This window comes from Anopheles bellator, chromosome X, assembly GCF_943735745.2.
Source record: "Anopheles bellator chromosome X, idAnoBellAS_SP24_06.2, whole genome shotgun sequence".
Lineage (NCBI taxonomy): Eukaryota > Metazoa > Arthropoda > Insecta > Diptera > Culicidae > Anopheles > Anopheles bellator.
The window spans coordinates 9,821,457-9,842,125 of NC_071287.1; the positions used below are offsets into that span (position 1 = coordinate 9,821,457).

General features: G+C 51.4%; 6 protein-coding genes across 6 annotated transcripts; 1 reads left to right on the plus strand and 5 right to left on the minus strand.

The window, feature by feature from the left end:
• Positions 1 to 3,937: 3,937 nt before the first annotated feature.
• Positions 3,938 to 4,321, minus strand: LOC131213519 (uncharacterized). Its single transcript, XM_058207570.1, has 2 exons — positions 4,315 to 4,321; positions 3,938 to 4,227 (listed from the first exon to the last, which is right to left on the minus strand). Exons 1-2 carry the CDS (start codon positions 4,319 to 4,321, stop codon positions 3,938 to 3,940), a joined length of 297 nt encoding a protein of 98 aa, XP_058063553.1.
• A 1,881-nt stretch (positions 4,322 to 6,202) lies between these two features.
• Positions 6,203 to 6,937, plus strand: LOC131213719 (uncharacterized). The gene has a single exon (XM_058207832.1). The coding sequence runs from the start codon at positions 6,203 to 6,205 to the stop codon at positions 6,935 to 6,937; it is 735 nt and encodes a 244-aa protein (XP_058063815.1).
• A 628-nt stretch (positions 6,938 to 7,565) lies between these two features.
• Positions 7,566 to 8,642, minus strand: LOC131213925 (mitochondrial transcription rescue factor 1). The gene is made up of 2 exons (XM_058208156.1): positions 7,780 to 8,642; positions 7,566 to 7,697 (listed from the first exon to the last, which is right to left on the minus strand). Exon 1 carries the CDS (start codon positions 8,523 to 8,525, stop codon positions 7,821 to 7,823), a length of 705 nt encoding a protein of 234 aa, XP_058064139.1. The 5' UTR covers positions 8,526 to 8,642; the 3' UTR covers positions 7,566 to 7,697; positions 7,780 to 7,820.
• A 946-nt stretch (positions 8,643 to 9,588) lies between these two features.
• LOC131213720 (uncharacterized) lies at positions 9,589 to 11,070 on the minus strand. The gene is made up of 4 exons (XM_058207834.1): positions 10,915 to 11,070; positions 10,703 to 10,833; positions 10,481 to 10,604; positions 9,589 to 10,407 (listed from the first exon to the last, which is right to left on the minus strand). Exons 1-4 carry the CDS (start codon positions 11,068 to 11,070, stop codon positions 9,589 to 9,591), a joined length of 1,230 nt encoding a protein of 409 aa, XP_058063817.1.
• A 508-nt stretch (positions 11,071 to 11,578) lies between these two features.
• On the minus strand, positions 11,579 to 13,107 carry LOC131213721 (uncharacterized). The gene is made up of 5 exons (XM_058207835.1): positions 12,952 to 13,107; positions 12,745 to 12,875; positions 12,309 to 12,690; positions 11,902 to 12,216; positions 11,579 to 11,836 (listed from the first exon to the last, which is right to left on the minus strand). The coding sequence occupies exons 1-5, from the start codon at positions 13,105 to 13,107 to the stop codon at positions 11,579 to 11,581; spliced, it is 1,242 nt and encodes a 413-aa protein (XP_058063818.1).
• A 975-nt stretch (positions 13,108 to 14,082) lies between these two features.
• Positions 14,083 to 17,305, minus strand: LOC131213924 (uncharacterized). Its single transcript, XM_058208155.1, has 5 exons — positions 16,835 to 17,305; positions 16,386 to 16,781; positions 14,761 to 14,904; positions 14,466 to 14,656; positions 14,083 to 14,374 (listed from the first exon to the last, which is right to left on the minus strand). Exons 1-5 carry the CDS (start codon positions 17,249 to 17,251, stop codon positions 14,323 to 14,325), a joined length of 1,200 nt encoding a protein of 399 aa, XP_058064138.1. The 5' UTR covers positions 17,252 to 17,305; the 3' UTR covers positions 14,083 to 14,322.
• Between the last annotated feature and the right edge of the window lie 3,364 nt (positions 17,306 to 20,669).

Below are 20,669 nucleotides of genomic sequence, written 5' to 3' on the forward strand. Positions count from 1 at the left end.
GATCATCTGCGGGCAGCCACGGTGCGTGTTGGACGAGGAACGCGCCTTCCTGTGGCCGGCTCTGGATGCGAACGAGTACTACGTCTGCGTGGTGATCGGGGAGGGCTGGGTCCAGGCGACGCTACAGCAGTGCACGGCCGGTCTGCTCTTCAACACGCTCGACCAGCGGTGCGTCACGCCCGACCAGTACGATGCCGGCTTCTGTCCGGTGTTTCCGCCGATCGATCAGACGACGACCGCACCGACACCGTCCCCGGCACCGACGGTCTGCCTGGAGAGCTACGATCCTTCGCCCCTGTTCCCGATCATCTGCGATGTGCCGCGGTGTGGGACGAACGCGGAGCGGGCTACCCGCTGGCCGGCCTGGGACTCCGGGAGTTACTTCGCGTGTGACGGCACCGGAGCCGTGCTGACGCGCTGTCCGGTCGGCGAGACGTTCCACTTCCTGGCCCAGTGCTGTCGGTCGGGACCGCCCTCCACGGTGCAGGTGTGCCCGGTGTATCCACCGATCGTGACCAGCCCGCCGATACCGCCGTTGCCCATGTGCCGGGTGGACTTCGATCCGACACCGCTCATTCCGCTGCAGTGCGATGCCCCACGGTGTGGTACGGCCACCGAGCGAACCACCCTGTGGCCGTCGTCCGATCCGCAGATCTACTACCTGTGCTACGAGCAGCTACCGGACCTGTACGAACCGGTCCTGCAGACGTGCCTGGGGACGACCAACTTCGACTTCCTGCAGCAGTGCTGTAGCGCTGATATGCCGTCCGTCGACGCGTGCACCCTGTTCGTGGAGCCGATCCCGGACGAAGCGACGCTGCCGCTGCCCATCGTTTGCGATCAGCCACGCTGTGCCACCGAACGGGAGCGCCAGTTCCTGTGGCCAGCCACCAACCGCCAGCTGCTGTACGCGTGCGAGCCAGCGAACGGCGTTGGACCGGCGTACGAACCGCGCACCTACACCTGCGGCACCGGCCAGGCGTTCCACGTGTGGAAACAGGACTGCGTGGCGGCCACCGCCACCGCCCTCCCGGTGGTCAACCTGTGCCCGGTCTTCAACGGGCTCCGCACCAACGGGACCGCTCCCGGGCAGCCGACGCCCGGGTTGCCGGGGCCGATCCTAACGCCTCCCAGCATTGGCTGAGCGTGCGAGCGAGCGAGCGAGTGAAACAAAAAAATTATATAAAATAAAAAATAAACCACCCTGTAGATTTCGAAACCAACCACGGGTGTGGGGGGGCGGGGTGGTTTCCCTTCCCCCGCTAATCCATTCGCGATTCCATCCACCGTTCGTGGCCCTCTGATGATGACAATCCGACGATAGATAAAATCGACGAAACCGGTGGCTCGTAATGCGCACGCACTTAAGCTTAAGCAAAACCGCCCTGATACGGAAGTTACGCGCGGAAAGAGGCTACTTCATATCTTTCCTTCGAAGAGACATTTCGTATCTCTGTGTCGGTGACTACGACTTTAAATAGTGGACGGTGGTCCTTCGCTGGATCAATTGTAGGGATTTGATTATCTTTTGAGTCCAAATCTTAGTTGATGATTCCAGGGTGTTCATTGTAGGTTTCAAAGTATTTGATGCTTCGAGGCGTTGCCTGAAAGAAAAGAAGGACGTTAATGTTTGGGCAGACGACAGACCTACTGAGGGAGTTGACTCGCTGGTCTTGACTGATCTTACTTACATTTCCCGATTTCCAATTCGAAGTCAAATAACGGAAACCCTTTGAATCAATCGACTTTATTTTTATCCTTACAAACGGAGAGCTTCTGCGCTGGTACCTTAGAGACTTCGAAAAGAAGACCTTTCCTGTAAAAGAATCGAACATCTGAAAGCAGAACACAGCAAGTTGGCATCCGAATGGTCGTCTAGCTGGGTTGAGATTCGGAGTGAATAATTCTCCTACAAAACTGCAATACATTGTCCAACATATTCGACACTTTTGGGATTTGTTACCGGAACCTCTTGCGCGCGCGGCTCCTTTTCATTTCACCTCGAAGTCACGGTGCTCACAAAGGAACTGCCCACAAGTGAAGAGTAGTGCGCGACGAATTTCTCGGTAGTCGATTCCGATAGCGGAACCGATTGAACCTAAGCTGTTCCGCAGATCTCCAAAAGCGATATTCGAAGGAAAATTGTAATCCTTCTCTGGGGGGTGTCGATAAGAAGCAACTGATTATCTGAAATGCGGCACACCTGAGTCTCTGAGCCTTGTGCCCCTATAAAAGTTCGCACGATTCGCCGCACTTCGCGGCTCACTTGGCTAGTTGGCGCAGGTGCGTTAAGATAATTAGGTGAACCTTTCCGGAATTTTGCATCAGGCGCAGAGCACAGGTGAAGGTGTCGTGCTGTACTTGGTTTCGTTGTGCGTAAAGTCAAACTCACTCTAGTGTCTGTGGTCCTGTGTCAGAGATTTAGAGTAAGAACGGACCGGTTGCCAGCATGAGTGCCAGGGGCATCGGGGCAAGACCCTACACCGTTATTGGCACGGTGCTGTTAATGTTTGCCGCGAGCTACGCAACCCCCAGTGGTCGGGCGAGCGGTCACGGACAGTTACCGCTGGGCGGGATTGTTCCTTACGCAGAGCTTTGTCCGGAACCACGATGCGACACTCAACCGAACATCGAGACGCTGTGGGCGCTGGAGGATCCGAACTACTTCCTGCAGTGCCGTCCAGTCCCCGGTGACTACTGGGACCTGCAGCTGATGCCGTGTGCACCCGGGACCTGGTTCAGTTTCAGGGTGCAGGTGTGCGTTCGGCCGGACATGTGGGAGGCGTGTGATGGCACTGAAACACCAGTACCACCACCAACTACTGACGCACCGGAAACGGATCCACCGCCTACTGAGGCACCGGAAACGGATCCACCACCTACTGAGGCACCGGAAACGGACCCACCGTCAACAGTTACGTCCGAACCGGAAACATCCACCGTGACAACGCCAGGCGGCGGAGACTGGGATCCTTGCGCTGGACCACGGTGTGTGACGTACGAAGAGATCAACACGCTCTGGGTGCATCCGCTGCGCGACCACTTCTATCAGTGCCGACCGCTGCGGGGTGGATGGACTCCGCAGGAGATGCCCTGTGCGCCGGCCACCCTGTTCAGCTTCACCCATCAGGTGTGCGTGCACGTAACGCTGTGGGACGACTACTGTCCCGACATCTAGTGGACTATGCACTCGGTCAGTGCACTCGGGGAGCCGGTGCGAAAGATTGGCGAAGGGCGATAGATCGACCATAAACCGTCTCTATCCTGATTGCTAACAGCGGACGATTAAAATGGTGTGGCAGACTTTGTTGAATCATTATCTACTGAACTACTGGAGCCGCGAGAAGCTGATTGGGCAATGCGCAGCACCCTCAGTTGGAGTGACGGATGTTTTCGGTTCCTTCATAATCTAAATTATTTTACTCCTTAATTTATAGCATTTAATATTAGCGCGCGTTGGCCAAACCCGATAAACGGGCACATTATAAAACGGTACACTCAAATTCAATGCAAAGGTTCAAGCCGCCATGGTTTCGGGATTAACCGAGCTCTAATATAATGAAATGGTCGTTCGAACACCATCCTGCAGCCATCCATGTGTGTATTAAAACTTAACGAAAGAAAGTACAACGTCTATAGACACTGCTAGAGCGTACTGGGAGAAGTCCAAACCGCGTTCCAACATCTAACGCCTATACGTTGACTGATCTGAAGGAAGAGTTGGAAGGTGGTACCCGAACAACATTCGAGTCAGTGGATGGTTTCGGTTTATAGACCTTCTAGTTGGCGATGGACCATCGTCATCACGTGAAGCACACAGTGTTTGATTGATGTTGCACTCTAGGGCGTTGTGCATTCTTATATCGGTTTATTGTGAGGAACCGGAGGGCCACCAACTGATCGTCGGGGTGGGACCGGAATACCTAACGTCTCGGCTTCAAGGTCGGCTGAGGGGCGCACAGACGGGCTCCCAGTCCCAGTTGTCCCAGTCGACGCACTCGAGCTGCGACGGGTGGAACGCCTGGTGTTGGCAGCTTTGCAGAACGGCCGGTTCGTTCAGCTTGGTACACTGCCAGTAGCGCGTCGGGTCAAAGTTGTGGCGCCAGTAGCCCTGGTCGATCTCTTCCTTCGTCTTGCATCCCGGTTCACCGTTTGTATTGTCCCGGACGCACCTGCCTCCCAGAGCGACGGCGAACAGGGCACCGAGCAGTAGTGTTACCTGTATGACTTCGTTAGATAAAACGTTAAGATGAGGGTGATATGAAGGGAACTTCTCCCGTATACGTCGCCGAAGAGCCATGGTAAACAACTCACTTTTCATCTTGTCTCCCAACAAATGTCGTTCGACTTCCCGGAGGCAGGGAACTTTTATACTTTCCCCAACCAGAACCGAGCAGTGTGAAATCTGGGAAATTCATCCACTCTTCTGGGCTGCGGCGACCCAAAAAGGCATGTTGCGATATTCTTATCTACTGATGGTCACGGAAAATAGTGATAATATCGCTATTTTATCAACGGGTGACAGAAGCGAAGCTTACCGAGCCCCCTTCCCGGTAGTGTATCGGGAAGTACACGCACCTATCTCTACTGTATCTCATCTATTTTCATACTATCGTCGTTGTACGTTTCTGTTTTTGCTTACTAGGCACTCACGATTACACGAGCCCATCCGAGGATACCTAATGTTTCTTTATTTGTCGGGGCCTCTCTATTGCAGTTCCTTTGTGTGTTAGAGAAGCCCTAGGTCCACAATGCATTCGTCTAATATGCCAAACAACGTGTGGTTCCTCTTGCCCATTTTAGGTGTCAGATGACTTGGTTCTACTTACAAAGGACACCAAAGCGGTTTGTGCTCTCGTTGGGCGCGAAACTCCCACCATCAATGGCGGCGTGATAACTTCAACTCCAGCCGATTCTACTCCGACTCCCACCCCGGAGCCGGCCGGAAGTTCATCGACGGAGCAAACCTGGCATCGCCCCAATCACAACAGTAGCCAGTCTGTCTTCGGTAAGAAAACAGCCGAAGCTACCACACGCCCCACAAATTTAACTTTTTTTCTTTATTCTTTTTCTGTAGGAATAATTCTAATTTGTTTGACCGCTTGCACCGTAGGTGCATCTGGCGCGTACTTAGCATTCCGCAATCCGCATCGGCGTCGCCAGCTGTACAAGATTGTGACATGCAATTGGGACGCCCGACACGAATGTCACAGTACCGTCTATTCACGGGTAAGCTTAGAATTAGAATGTTCGAACTGCTCCACTGTGCTTTAAATCCTAAATCCTTTATCGGCGACACATTGCTTCCCGTCATGTTGATGCTTATGATCTCATTTCTTTAAACAAATTAAAATGCCTTCCCCATTTATATCGAGCCTCGCAATAGTCGGTAACAGTTGTCGTGGTCAGGCAGTTGGCCATGGGTTCGGGTTCCGAAACCCGATTGTCACGTAGCTGTTTTCTGCTTCCTACACCCCGCCGCACGAAACGACGAAATGCTTCTTGCATGGGACATTGTTTATCGCTAAATTCTGTTTGTTTGTTTTACAGGTAGACAACAACGAAGTATCTAGTCTGCTGCTAAATGCGGCGCATGTTGCAAGTGATAGTGATGACGATATGTTGATATGAGCATCGATGGAGCGATGGACTACTATTACTACTACTAAGTCAGCCGTAGCTTTCTAGTGTTGGCGTTTATCGAGTACAGGGTGTTTTTGGGCGTACTAAAATGAAATAAAAATTCATTAAAATTATCCTTGTTGGTCGACTTTCTTACTCGCATATTAAGTGATTAAGTTTGAACAGGCATTTCAGCAACAAGTCGGCGGTTTTCGATGACGGTCGATAAACGTGTTCTCAGGGAACGTTTTGCTTCTTGTCGGAAGGCGGATACCGTTCAATATTTATCGGGTATAGCTATCGGTCCGTTAGGAAGCGAGCAATCGCGATCATAATTGACCCGTAAACCTATAAAGATATGGCCGTGTTGCAACAATACAATACGGGTGCGCAGTTGTTTCGCTTCCGCCGTAGTGAGCCACGGAAGCTTCGATCGAAAGGACACAACACACAGCGTGGTGCAATGATTCGGATGAATAAATTGATCGGTTTTGTATTTGCCGCGTGGCCGTTATCGATTGTCGGGAGCCTCGCCGCCTCGAACGACCCGTATGGTGCCCGCGAGTGGCCTGTGACGTGTATGGTACCAGCCTGCTCGACCGAACTGGATCGCGCTACGCTGTGGCCGTTCCAAGATCCAAACTTCTTTCAGCGGTGTGTGCCGGACAGTGCGGAAGTACAGTGGGATTTGGTACGGCAGCCTTGCCACGGGCGCCGCTTGTTTCACTTCACACGCCAAACATGCACCCGACCGGACGATTGGGAGAAAGCGTGCCCAACGGAGCCGGTCGAACCGCTTCCGCCGGTACCTTGTGCGGAAGTGCGATGCGATTCGATAGACGACACACGTCAGCTGTGGCCAGACATTGACCCGGCACGGTTCTACCAGTGCATCCCGCAGGCCACCGGTGGTATCGCTGCCGTCGCTCAGCTTTGTCGCTTTGGCACCCTGTTTAGTGTCCGCTATCAGGCGTGCATTGTGATGAGTCGCTGGACGGCGGAGTGCAGCTTCGAAAGCCCCACGGAAAGCCCTACGACGGAGACAGAGCCAACAACGAGCAGCACCACTCTTGAGCCACCGCAATCAACCACGCCCGACGGCGAATGGACGCTCTGTCAGCCTCCCATCTGTGGCAGCGAAGACCCGATACTGTATCCGCATACCGATCGCACGCTCTACTATCAGTGCGTGCCGCAACCGGACGGCTTCTGGGTGCCGCTGGAGCGACCGTGCGCAGCTGGCACGCACTTCCATTACGGCCTGCAACACTGCGTGTTTCCGGCCGATTGGGAGAATTTCTGCCCGGCGGCGTAATCAGCAGAAGCGAAAAGGTTCCAGTCCCGCGGTTGCGCCTGTTGTTTCAATATCTCTACAATAAAGCATCACGCTGCTATTCAACAGCAGGTTCAACTGATTACAGCTCGTTGATAATGGGCGAAAAGAGCCCCCCTATCACCAACACTGCTTGTGCGAAGATCTTAACTGTACGATAACTGGCCTGATTATTGATTCTTGTTTTATGATATTTGAAGGAAATGGAACTTTGCTTTTGAAAATTTTATCACTCATTCAGAGAACTGACGAAAGATTCGACAATTAGATTGAAAGCGTGTCATGTGAGATTGTATTGGGCCGCGATGGTACAGTCCATCCAGAGTGGCCACAGTGTTATCAGTTTTGAGGAACGCTAGCACCCCGCTCGCCGTGAAAACTAACTTAAACGACTTAAAGGGTGCTCCCATTCCATCGGATTGTTCGAACAGGCAACAGGCAGGTCAAGGTAACGGTGATCACACAAAATATAATTTGATAAATATTTGAACCGTTCGAAACGTTTAAATATCATTTGAAATTGAACTTCCCGCGATCTTTAAGATAAACCCTTACGTTTTACTAATATATCACCACTGGCGTGAACAAGCGTGAAGAGGTCAACAGAGTGTTACTTGATCGACGAGTTCAACTTTATTAAACTCGAGTAGTTTTAAAAACTATTTGAACTTTCTACTAGAGTAAATTACCATGATACAAGACTGTTTCCGGCCAATCGGCACATCTCGCGAAGTTACGGTTCCTAAAAAGAGTAAACATGAAACAATTAGTTGATCAATCATCAATGAATGCAAATGCATCGTGCTTATCGTATTTCACTCCACCTATTCGTCGCCTGCGCACGGTTGCACTAGGTGCAACCGACCTACGGATCCCGGTCGGCGCTGCCTCGGTGGCTCGGTTGATCCGAATAGTTCTCTATCACCAGCGAGTTCTGCCTCCGCAGCGTTACGTGCAGGTTTTCGGTTTGCGGCACTACCGACAGGATCTCTACGCGGGACACGATCAGATGTTCCGGATTGTTCGGGCTCGGACCGCGCACCACATCGATCTCGTCGTCCGCCTCGAGCTGGGCACTTTTTTTCAGCAGCTTGCGGCCGTTCACGCGTATTTTGCTGTCGTAGAACATTGTCTCTACCTTGTTCCGCGCGATCCCTAGACTGGCTTTCAGCAGAAGGTCCGCCCGCATCGAGTTAACCGTCACCTTCACGATGCGGCTGTGCTTGTCGGCAACCAGTGCCTCGTAAGCGTCACTTTCGGTATCCCGATCGATCGCAGCGTCCTCGTCTTCGTCTACCTCCGTGGACGGTTTGGCTCGATCGTGCCGGGTGGACGATTTCTTCGACTTGTTTCGCCACAGTTGATAGTTGAAAACTGTCCGTTGAAGCCGGATAGCCAACGGATCGACGACCGCACACGGGCCGATGGCTGGTTGATTGATTGTTGTTGGGTTAGGTTGCCGTTGAAAGCTTGCTTGCGACACGGAGGCAAAGCTGGCGAACGGAATGCGGCACTTGCAAACGGTACGTACGTTGTTGTGGCCATAAATGAGCCGTGGGAGAAGTGACATTCCTTGGAGCGCAACACAAACTGCCTCAAGCACTCGGATCCGGAAGATGTTGTATTATTTGGCGAGCACAGGAGGGGTTTTAATGCACCGACAGCAACGCGAAGCGCCTCAACCGGAGCATTTGAAGGTTATGTAATGTTATTGTTTACTTTCTGAGCCAGCAACTGACGAGACTGACAGTTGTTTGCTTTGTTTCCCTTTGAGCTTTCGTTTGCTATGGGATTTCGACGACGGATTCAACGATTTTCTACGGAAAGCTCTCAAGGACGAGAAGGAGTGCGCGATATCAAGTAAAAGAGAAACAAATATAAAAAGGTGGTACAACACAAATACAAATAACTACTCTTATGCTTATGCTCTTCTGGAAACGTAAGCTCCCTTGGGAGAAGGTAATGCCGATTGAATTGTGGCGTGGCTTCGTTGAAATATTGTTAACGATTTCCAAGAAATGTTTTGGGGTGTGAACAAATACTTTCTCTGTTTTCTTATTATTATTTTTTGTATTTCTTATGCATTGTTTTGGTAACTCATTCAGTTAATAACAAATTTTGAGGCAGGTCTTGGAATTGCTTGATGATATTTCAATATACGGACCCCACAACCAAATTCTGTTGGTGTAACCTTTATTACAGTAACCTTAGTGATGATGGAAACAGTGTGTGTATGTTTGTGTAGCTACATGGAGAAATAAACAGTATATGGTAGGGGAAAATCCCATTAAAATCGCAAGTTCAGAGGAGAAAGTAAGGCAAATTGGAAAAGCTTGGTAGCCTGGTTTTGATGATTTCCGCTAGATGACACTGCTGTCCATAGCCATCTGGCGGAAATTATTAATTAGATTTCAAGTGCAGAAAATAGCTTTTAAGTGTAGAAAAAAGCTTTAAAGTGTAGAAAAAAAAGCTTTCGAAAGTTTAATATTGTAACTTTGTCGACTTGTCGACATAAGCTTACCGATTTGAATTTGAAGCAATTTTATTGACCGCGGCAGCTTGTGCACGAGCTTGTGCTTGTGCAGCTTGTGTGCATACAACGAGCCTAACGGCGAGTTAAATGTTCAAGCTGCTCACTGGACCCCCATTATCCATCGGCTGAGACGTTTCTTCATGTCGCGCGTTAGATTGTCGGAACAAACGTCCATCGCTTTCTGGTGGAACATCGGCGAAACGTGCGGATAGAAGGCGTAGATATGGCCGAGATAGCCGAAAGAGAGTATCTGCACCAGGTACAGCATCGGCAGCCGGTTAATGTGGCGCAGGAAGCGCGTTAAAGTGCCGCTGCCACCGCCACCACCGGTAATCAGCACCGAGTCGTAATAGTCCCACGCAAACTCGATGGCTTTCGTAAACCCTAACGTGTAGATCTGATAGCTGGGGTACAGGCAGTAGGCGACGCCGGCCATCAGTCCGGCCCAGGCATGCCGTCGACCATCGGCATCCGGTGATGCTTGTAGCGTACAGGAAGCGCTGCGGTAGATGCCGACGTAGAGTGCTAGAAACATTCCCAGCTTAGGGTTGAAGGCTGCGAAAAATTCACTCGCAAACACAGCAACGGACACGCCGGAGAGGAGCAACGAGGATTTGCGCAACAACGCCCGGGCTGCTTCGAGGATCAGTCCAACCGCCCCGTACTTGAGCATACCATCGAGCAGGTGTTGCCGGCACGGCTTCGGGTGACGGCAGCAGCCACCGGGCAGTTGGGTCGTCGTTTCCGGCTCGCTCACGGTGGCGGGGTTCACGAACCAGAACTGCTTGGCAAAACCGGTGCTCGCACTGGCCAGTATGATCGCACTGTACACCATGAAGCTCCCGGTGGCGATCGCTTTCGAGCCCCGTAAGTACTGCACCAGCGGTGAAGTGCTCATGCGGATCGAAGCCTCCAAACCCTGTGCGGTGGTTGTGGACGTCAGCTAGGAATCCGTCAGCTACGTCTGAGACACCTGGCGGTACGCCACTTACCATGTTGAAGAAGGTGATCGCCTGTAGTCGCAGCAGCTGCTTCGGTAGCGGAGGCCCCAGGGCCACCCCCAGCAAGCAGGGCCAAAACATGATGCACCAGTAGTTGAGCCGGTTCAGCGAATTACTGGCGCCAGCCGTTTTAGAAAATCATCCGTGTGTCAGTGTCGGGCACGCCGGTCGATTTAATACGCTGGCCGCAGATAGCTGAGGCCAGATACTTACTACAGGGCACACTGCGACGACAGCGAGATGGCCGCCTGCACGTAGGTGCACAGGGCAATGTAGACGTACTGGGACGCATGGTCACGCAGGTACCGCCAGGTAAGCCCGTCCAGCTTCACCAGCGGCGGAAGCTAGAGAGAGAGATTCAGAAGGTGCCCACAATCCAACGAGAACGATCGCGCAGTTTGTGTGACGATCAGATCGTGACTTACTATCAGGAACGGAAGGTACAGCTTGAAGCTGCCCGGCATTATGGTGCGCCAGAGGTGCACATTATACCGGGTGCAGCTGTCGAACCGTGGATGCCAAAGGTCGCGGCAGGTCCAACCGGCCGTGACCAAATTGAACAGCTTACTTTGCGAGACCATAGCGCTTACTGAGCTGCGTGGCCCTCGAGTCCGAGTTGCCTCGAGGCAAGGGCTGGTTTTGAGTATGCAAAATTATGATCTAATACATCCAAGTATAGGGTGGTCCAAACAGTGTTTGGGGACTCCGAAGATACGGCGCGTAAATTATAGATTTAGAATAGAATATAGAACTAGTTACGGCGGTTCCTTCTTCATTCTCGAAGAAACATGGGCCGATGATTCTTATTCTGCTTATTAGCATAGCCCCTGTGGTGGAAATATGTTTTTATTTTCTGCGTCCCATTTCGTCCGTGTCAAACTGTTTACCTCAAATGTTTACAATCTCCAGAGCGAAGTTTGACGTTTCAAAAGTCAAGTAATCGGTAGTTTAAAAGCCAAACACTTGATGGATCGCCCTATACAATTTATTTTTCGGCATGCGACATCCGCATCCCAGTGAGAGAGAGGGAGGTGAGAGATATAGAAAAAGAAAGGAAGATAGTAGAGTATACGGCTACTGCGCGTGGAGTCAGCAATCCCGCTGGTGCCAGGAGCTCTCGAGCATCCATCCGACGAGCCGTCGCTTGATGCGCTCGACGCGAAAGTTCGAGCAGTAGTTGACACACTTCGAGTTGAACGCCGGCGACAGGTGCGAATGAAACACTAGCGCATGGTACATGTACCCGATGGACACCATGTGCACCAGGCGCAGCCAGGGAACTCCCGCGAGGAACACCATCCAGCTGGGGCGCACCTGGACCGTGCTGAGCAGATGTTCCCACGCCATCTGTGCAAAAAAACACAGGTGAACATCGATAGCCCCTATACAGTTGGCGATACCCCGTACGATACCTCCAAGAATTTGGTAAACCCGAGCGTAAAGACTTGATACCGCGGGTACAGCAGATAGGCGGCCCCGCTCAGTAAGCCCGCCACCCGGGCTTGCGTGGGACGCTCCTGGCCAGCACGGCGGGCGAGCAGGCAGCTGATACCGCGATAGCAACTGACGTACATGGCCAGAAACAGCATCAGCGCGCCGTCGATCGAGTTGCGCAGCTCGTCCAGACAGCGGCCGCCCGACTGGCTGCTGAGGAGCGCCAGGCCGTTCGACAAGAGCACGTGTGCCGCCTCGATCGTGAGGCCCACCAGCGCATACTTCCACGTACCCTACGGAGAGACCGACCGAACACAGAGGTCTGGTTATCAGGAGTTCCAGGATTTGACGGCCCGCGCGATCAGCACTCGCAGATGTCACTTGCATCGAGTATATACTGAGCGCATGGCTCCTCGTGCAGGCACGGCCCTCGGCGTGGAGATTTCGACCCGACGGGTTCCTGCGCGTCGGTGATCGGTTCGCAGGCGGGGTACATGATCCAGAACTGATTGACGGTGCCGGCTCGCAGCACGTGCATGATCGCCGCACTGAACACCATAAAGCAGCCCGTCGCCCAGACCTTCGAGTGGCGCAGCGTTCGTACCCAGGGCAGGCCACTCTTCTTGATCATCACCTCGAGCATCATGTTAAAGTACGTGATGCCCTGCAGCCGGAGGTGGACTTTCGGGAGCTTCGGGACGAGCGCGGCACTCACGAGGCCCGGGATGCCCATCAGCAGGTAGTAGTGCAGCCGCCCAAACAGGTGGCTATGAGGGATCAAAACTGAGTGTGTATGTGGAACCAATTGACCAAGAACTCACTAGAACAGACACTGCAGCGTCAGTCCGCTGATGGCTTGAATGTAGGTTTTGATTGAGATTCCCGCGTACCCTAGGATGTGATTCTTCCAGTACTCGGCCGTATAACCGCCGCCTTTTACCAGCGGAGGAATCTAGCAGGGATAGGAACACGTCAACACGTCATCAGTACACACAGTCACATGGTGTGTTGGACCACAAGTCGTTTACCACAAGCAACGTCAGGTACAGCTTGAAGCTGCCCGGCAGCAAGCTTCCGGTGATCCCGACAAATGACTGCCAGCAGGTCCGGTACTCTGGGTGGCACAGATCGCGACAGGAACGGCCCGCAGTCGCCTGATAGAAACACTTACTCAACGCGGACATTCTGGGCTCGGGACTGTGACTGCGACTGGGACGGCCGCGCACATGTAGCACACCAGTGTAGCACGTGGACTGAAAAGTCCCTAGCCTAGCACATAGATCTCTTATTGCATTCATCGCTGTTTTCAGTTGGGGTTCCGCTCCATCAGAAACGTGGGTTGCTTGGCATCAAACGAAGTCCCAGAGACACCGATGATGCAGAACGTCCAGTAAGTTGACGTCCAAATCCCAGACGTCTAATACCAGAAAACATTTAAAAAATTCACTGTTCAATTAATTGTTGATCATTCTGAGCAGCGGGAGAACTACAAGAATTAAGCATCGAGTTGCACCCACATCGGCAGATCAGACTTCCAGCGAGTAGTAGCTACTCACAGACCTCAAAAGAAATGCTCACCGGTTTCAGAACTTTCGCTCGAATGGTGAGGTGTTCGTCAAAACTGAGGTCTATTTGGAGACAGCAGACTTTTCAGCCCACATGTGTTCAGCATGTTTCCGAGCGGCGACCCGTGTATGCAAACCAGAGAGGCCGACATGCGTATGCTTCTCTACAAACGCCAATTTATGCGCGGCTCGCAAAGGTCACGCAGAGTGACGCAGGATATTGTGGTTTTCGTTTGTTTTTGGCAGCGAGACTCTGATAGCGCGGCCGACTTCTCTGCCGTGCCCTAGTTGTCCAATCGTCACAGCTAGATGGCGCTGTTTTGCCGCGCAATGAAGCCAGTGATGCCAGTAAATTGCCGCAGTACAAACCACTAGGTGGCTAGGTCACCGACGTTGTGTGCGAATTCGATTGACCAAATTAGAGCGCGCTCGTTTTAAGGTAAATGGTGGTTTCCGAATAACGATCGTGTATTCACAGTTGCCGCATGCAACTTCCGTCGTCGTCGTCGTCGTCGTGTGTCCAACAGAAAACCAACAACTTAACTTTTAAACAAAGCTTCCACACGATGGTGGTGGTGACCCAATGAACTGTTGTCTACCTTCCCTTATCCGACTAGAACCGCCGAGTCCGGTCGCGACCTGGCACCTGAGACAATGTTAATCTCTGTGTTGCTTTCTGTAACGATGTGTTTCACGGGCGGGATTGTTACGGTCCCGCACCAACTCGCCTCTGTTGTCACACGCCGCTCTAGGGAATCGAACCCCCTGGCGATCAGCTGCGTGACAACTGTGAGAGCGTTAGTCCGACTGCTCTATCACCTTGGTGGTCTTGGTCTACCTAGCGGCCAGAAATCGACGAGCAAAGTTTTCCGACGCCGTCCGCGACCTGTGCGTTTGTTTGTGTGTGGATCGATAAAACAGGAAGAAGGGGCTCGTTAGTGCTGAAGAATGATAGCCGGTCCCGATGTTGGACTTACGCATAGTTGGAGCAGACGTCGATGAATTTCAACGCAAACTTGGACATCGCCCACGGGTAGTAGGCACGAGAGTAGGTCACGTAGCACATCGAAACGGTCCAGACTAGGGGCGCGAACGGCACTCGGCTGAGCTGCAGGTGCAGTGCTGGACACGACCGGGCATACCTTTCCATCGCGTAGTTCCAGTAGGTCTTGTGTACGAAACATGGGGACGACGACATGGAGGGTTAACAAATCTTGGTCAACTGAGCACGGAGATCCGGTGGTATTCAGTGGATCACGTGTGGTACCTCACCTGTCCAAACGTGGATACTGCTAGGTTGAAGATGTTGTAGTTCGGGTACAGGGCGTACCAGAGGCCGCTGAGAAAGCCGGCCGTCACATTATCCGATTCCGGCGACCTTCGGCGCCGTCGACGGGTCAGCACACAGGTCAGCAGCTGTGCGGGGAGCAGATGGATGGGAACACCAAAACTAAGTCACAATCCCCAAAGCCGAGTGTTGACACGATGCGCTTGACCCTCGTCGGGGCTTCGCCGCGGCAAGGCCGCGCGTCGTGTGCAGCACGTGTGCAGCGCGGTAGCATCTAAGCGTATGCTAAGTGGACGCATTCTAATTGCCAACGCGCAGTGGCATATCTAATAGGGGCCCCGCTTAGCGATGCGGTGGCGCGCACCGCACGTTTGCGCAATTGATGGACGGTAACCTGGTTGAAGAAGAGAGGTCTCTGGGACAGGACTTCCAGGACAGGGTGATCCGCCAAGTGTTGGGATTTGGGAAACTACCGATTACTTGATTTCTAAAACGTCAAACGTTCATTCTACAAATTGTCAACATTTAGTAAAGCATGGCCCACTTAGAATCGGGAAAAGTTTTATGTCTTCTAGCAGCCTTTGCTGGTTGGATTTAAATGTTTTGATAGTTATGCCTTTAGTAAACATTCGACTTTCAGTGCTGAAAGTTTCATCTTGGTACGCGGAGTTATTATAATATAATTATAAGAAATTTATTATTATTATTAAGAAAAATAATTCTGCACACTCACGTCGAGAACCAAACGTGCTCTGCTTTAAAATTAGCAAATTCAATATTCGGAACGCAATACCGTAGACCGAAAGCTTAGACGTCGTAGGGGAACATACGGTCGGGACCGGAACTCGAAGGTTTTGAGATCAATTAAGGTAAATGGACCTGGACTTTCGGTTCGGGATATTGCAAAAAAGGAAGCATCCAAACAGGACACTTAAGCAAAACCTAGCCGCTGATGTGAACGAGAAGGTTGTGCAGAATATGATGGTGCGCATTCCACAGAAGGCGAGCGATTTCATCCGACGACCGACAGAATAAATTTCTACAATTTTTCTCTCAATGTACAATAAAATACCTTAATTTTGACACCTTGACATGTTTCCTAAGTCAAACCAACCCTGAGATAGAGCTAATTCAATTGTTCCCGATTCTAAGTGAGACAGGCTTTACTTACCCACCGATTCGGCCGCCGTTGGCCGATTCGGTTTCTTCGGCGAAATTGCAAAGCTGAAAATTTGGACGACATTTGATTTCAACGGCGGCCACTACGTGCCATACAGCCGCTGACAGGCACAATCGATATCTTCGGAATCGCCAAACACTGGATGGACCACCCTGTATGGATTGGGCAGACCAGGTCACCGAAAGGTGTAGACACAAACTCGAACCACGGGGGCACTGGGCCCCCGTTTTTTGCACCCGTCACATTAGCAAGACATTAGCAGAGACAACTTCACAAAACACCGCGTCCTCCACAGGAGAACCTTCACGGACCACGAACACACACTACCAGGCGTCATTGTTTTCCCTGCCTTGCTGACGCACAAATGAGTGTCGGCTTCGGCCGGAGACAGAAAAACACTGGTGGTGAAAGCTGCAATTGTATACGCACCCGGAAGGTACCGCTGTACAGCGTGAGGAACAGAATCAGCCGGTAGCGGAGCCGGAGCAGCGATCGTAGACGTTCGGTCGGCCGTTGACGTACCTGGCCGACGGTTACGATCAGCCGGCGCACGAGCTCCAGCAGGCCGACGAAGGTGAAGTAGGTTCGTGTGCCGCGCCAGACGTAGCGCGGGCAGCTTTCCTCGTGGTGACAGCAGCCACCGCCCGTTGGTCGCTCTTTGATGGGCGTGAAGAACCAGAACTCCGACGAGCGGTTCCGGACTTTGGCGGCCCACCGGGCGATACCTGCGCTGAGCAGCATGAAGCAGAGGGTTCCGGCGGTGCGCGATGTGCGCAGCCGGGCGATCAGCCGGCTGGGGCGTGACTTGATCCAGCACTCGAGGTTCTGCAAGTAGTCTGCATCGTAGTAGCAGTAGCCGCCGTCGTAGAGCCACTTACCGCCACGAAGATGGCCTTAGCGTGCGTGGTCTGGACGTAGGCCGGCATCAGGAGCATCGCGAGCGTCCCGAGCAGTGGTGCCAGCGAGACGGAGTAGTTGTCGTGGATCCGACCGGTGGCGCAAGTTACCAGACAGAACGCTCCGGTCCAGCAGTTGGCCACGAGCAGAGCGTTCGCCAGCATGGCCGCGAACTCACCGAGCGTTTGGCGCAGGATCGCCACCGAGAGTGTGCGCTGGCGGTAGACGAGCAGCAGCAGGCGCAGTGCCGCGATCGGACCGAAGAACCCCGCGTTCGAGACGGTCGACCCGAGCAGGTTGTCCCGAGCGAACGGCCAACAGTCCCGGCCCGGATGCAGGATCTCCCGGCAGCCGGCCTCAGCCATCGCCTCGTCGAAGTACTTGCTCAGCGAAGACATCCCATCCGGCGGCGGCGGTGACTTCGCGCAGGTGTTCCGACCAAGTCCGAGCCGTGTGAGGTGAGCCCGCAGAATGGCGGCAGGAGTCGCTTCCCCGGCGGAGGGCCTGCTGTTTACGTACACCCCACACAGTTGTGGTGGTGTTGTTACTGTTTTTGTGCGTTGTCGTTGTTTTTTGTATGTTGGAACGCTCCATGCCTGAAGGCTGTCGGCGGCTAACGTCGGTCAAGTGGGTTGGCTAAATGCTTGGTGGTGTTTTACTTTTTTTTGTGGTTCGCAGCAGTTTGCTGCTGCCACAAGCGCACGACAATTACTTCACACGGGCATTAATTAATCGCAACACAGCCCGATGCGCACTCGGTGGACGCGGAATGAACAGGGTTGTTTAATAAGTTCTTTGCCTAACAGAGAGCGCCGCTACGAGCCTAATTTTTTTCTTTGTTACATTGGCACATTCTTCATATGAACGTATTTGAAGTTTCGTTTCAATTGGTGGCTTAATTTTTTTTACAAGCCTTTTTAGTATCGACATGTCACAGTAGTTTTTACAACGGAAGAAATCAAGTATCGTGCAGTGATTGATTTTTTTTATTTTTGGAACGTTTAAATGCAAAGAAAAATTATGAACGAATGTTAAAAGTGTATAAGGACTGTTGCGGCTGTTGTTCGCAACAAGGACGCTTCGCCTTCAATTAGAAAAAAGGGGGGATTACTGAGAGGTCTTACTAGCCTTCAAGACGATCCATGTCAAAAACGTAAATGAACAGACACAACGCCTGAAATCGTAGAAAAAATACAGGATATCGTATTGGAAAATCGTCGAATCACTTAAAGAGATTTAGTATAAGGCCTAGCCAACTCATTGAGCAGTATAACCAATATTTTGACTGGAGTATTGGATTACAGAAAGCTCTGTGCAAAATGCGTACCGCATTCGCTAAAAACGCATTCGAATGCACCTTTCTCGTCATTTCAAGCGTTTTCGATAGAATAAATTGATTTTTTTTGCATCGAATCATCACTATGGATGAGACTTGGGTCTATCCCCATGATCCTGAATCAAAACAAGAAGCTAAGGAGTGGTATCTGGTCCAGAAAATGCCTAAAAAAACAATAAACTCTCTCATCCTCCTCTTTCATCTTCTCTCATCAGGCCAATGAAGAGTATTTTGAAAATGGCAAAACTCCATGAACAATAGTTAGAATTGTTGGAGTATCCACCGTATTCACCAAATTTTGCCCCGAGCGACTTCCATCTGTTTTCAGAGCTAAACAAATCATGCGTTAACAGCTTTTTTCATCAAACGATTACGCCGTAACAGCTGTGGAGACGTATTTTAAAGGCATTGCAATTTTTTCACTTCAAGAAAGGAATTTATAATTTGGAGTCTCCTTGGAACAAGTGTATTGATGTTCAGGAAAGACACATTGAATGATAAAGTGTATTTCAAACTATGAAAATGTGGTTTCTTATCGAGGCTACGAACTTATTGAACAACCTAGTACGGGGTGGTTATCCATTTCGGTAGTTACGAAATCACCTGGCATTTAACCGTTTTCAAATATATCTCTTTTGGGCCCCGCATGTGTCAAATATGCTTAGTTGAATGTCTGCCCATACTAGAAAATGAATCCATCAACAACAACAAAGATAATACGCCGACCTCTAATTATTTTCGGAAATCGACGAAAGGAAGACCACCACCGTCCATGCCGAGAACGAACGCCAGATAATAACACACTTTTTTTGGCGACCAGAACCGAAAAGGAACCTCTTGGATTCGAGGGAAGACCTCGAGTATTGTCAGCAGCCGACATACCCCGGAGGAGTTCAGTTTGTGTTTTCCTCCCGACCACGAGCTGATGGGCTTGGGCTAGATGTTGTGTGCATCAAAAAAAACCCCCCAAAAATACATTTACATACGGAACTAAACACAAGCTCACCCTTCGGACCATTACGCAAGAAGGCCGCGTTTGAAAGTGTTGCTGAACACCACCAACAAAGGTTAACACACATTGCAATGGCATTGCTGCTATTGCCTTGTTCGGTGTCAAAAGGTATGACTTGGCGCAAAGACGAGGTCCAATTATGGAGACGCCACTACTAGAGGGAGCGCTCACGTCCACGTCCACGTCCACGGAAGGCTAACGAGGAACCGGCAGCCACAGAGAAGGCTTCTGTTGTTGTGCTCGGTAGTGATGATCAAAGTCAAGGTCACATTCGTTTCAGAGTGATGCTGTGCGGGGTCGCCGGCAATTGAAGGTTGCCATCAGCCTCGTGCACGGATTTAGGTTACGCTCGCCGATTCATCCGATCAGCTTGCTGTACGCAAAACGCGCGGTCCCTCGAATTCTTTCGTAGTGTTAGACTGTGTGCGGATTCAGTCTGTCTTCGGCCTGTTGTCGGCTTCGAAACGAGTTCGTGTCCAGAAATTGACGATGTCTCGGTATCAGTTTTTTTTGCAACAGGAATTGTGTTTGTGGATTTGCAAACTGGTAGCAGCTGAAGGAAAAAATCCTCTTTCATCATAACATTTAGATAATGGCCAAAATCCATGAATTAAAGTTCGAATTGTTGGAGTGCCCACCGTATTCACCAGATTTGGCCCCTAACGACTTCCATCTGTTTCCAGATCTTCCATGCGGGGAAAAGCTTTCTCTTCTAATGATGAGCTCATAACTGTACTTTGGAAGCGAACTTTACAGCGCCCTTTCAGATTATCACTTCATGGATGGAATTCCTGAATTCGAATCTCGTTGGAACAAGTAGTACCGATATACCGGGAGACAATGCACTGAATATAAAAGTTTTCTTCAAACAATAAAAAAATGTGTTTTTCTTATCGAAGCCCAAAACTTATTAAACAGCCCGGTATTTCATGTTTCTCTCATTGTGGCCCAAATCAGGGGGCTAGGTAGTAGGGCGCCTACTGGGAATCTCCAACTTTGAATGCCGGATTGAGAAACTGAGTTTCTCGCAAGTGTCCACATTGCCGGCGGAACCAACCAAATCCTGGTGGAAGTCCTATTGCCTGCGTGGACGGCCGCGCCGTGGTGTACTAGTTCTGCTTAATCGAGATCATCAATCGCAATCGCTCAGACACCAACTGCAGCGTAGAGGGAGCCTCCTCCGTGTGCAGCCGACGACGAGTCTCAGACAAGCCTCAGCCTTATCTAATTTGTGGAAGTCTGCAAAATAGAGCGGAATTAAGTGCTTGGGCGAGAAGTTAGGTGCGGGCCGAGAGAGGGGTGTAGAGCGGGACGTCCGCCCCGGAATCGAGCAAACGGATGAAGTGATGGGATGGAGCGTGCCTTTTAGTCGAGCTGAGTCGAGGCTCCCCGGAAGACCCCAAAAACCCACCTTTTGCCCTGTGCCAAAACCTATCTATTTGCCGTATGTGTATGTGTGGCCAAGAAC

Bases quoted from the DNA above. Each gene is read 5' to 3' on its own strand.
- LOC131213924 (XM_058208155.1), bottom strand. From the start codon at position 17,251: ATGTCTTCGCTGAGCAAGTACTTCGACGAGGCGATGGCTGAGGCCGGC. The intron at 16,782-16,834 runs GTAAGTGGCTCT...GACTACTTGCAG, and splicing joins CTAAGGCCATCTTCGTGGCG to AACCTCGAGTGCTGGATCAA. The intron at 14,657-14,760 runs GTGAGGTACCAC...TTCGTACACAAG, and splicing joins CAGTATCCACGTTTGGACAG to ACCTACTGGAACTACGCGAT.
- LOC131213719 (XM_058207832.1), top strand. From the start codon at position 6,203: ATGGTACCAGCCTGCTCGACCGAACTGGATCGCGCTACGCTGTGGCCG.
- LOC131213720 (XM_058207834.1), bottom strand. From the start codon at position 11,070: ATGGTCTCGCAAAGTAAGCTGTTCAATTTGGTCACGGCCGGTTGGACC. The intron at 10,834-10,914 runs GTAAGTCACGAT...CTCTCTCTCTAG, and splicing joins TGTACCTTCCGTTCCTGATA to CTTCCGCCGCTGGTGAAGCT. The intron at 10,605-10,702 runs GTAAGTATCTGG...GGCTGGCGCCAG, and splicing joins TCGTCGCAGTGTGCCCTGTA to TAATTCGCTGAACCGGCTCA.
- LOC131213721 (XM_058207835.1), bottom strand. From the start codon at position 13,107: ATGTCCGCGTTGAGTAAGTGTTTCTATCAGGCGACTGCGGGCCGTTCC. The intron at 12,876-12,951 runs GTAAACGACTTG...TATCCCTGCTAG, and splicing joins TGTACCTGACGTTGCTTGTG to ATTCCTCCGCTGGTAAAAGG. The intron at 12,691-12,744 runs GTGAGTTCTTGG...GATCCCTCATAG, and splicing joins ACGCTGCAGTGTCTGTTCTA to CCACCTGTTTGGGCGGCTGC.
- LOC131213925 (XM_058208156.1), bottom strand. From the start codon at position 8,525: ATGTCACTTCTCCCACGGCTCATTTATGGCCACAACAACGTACGTACC.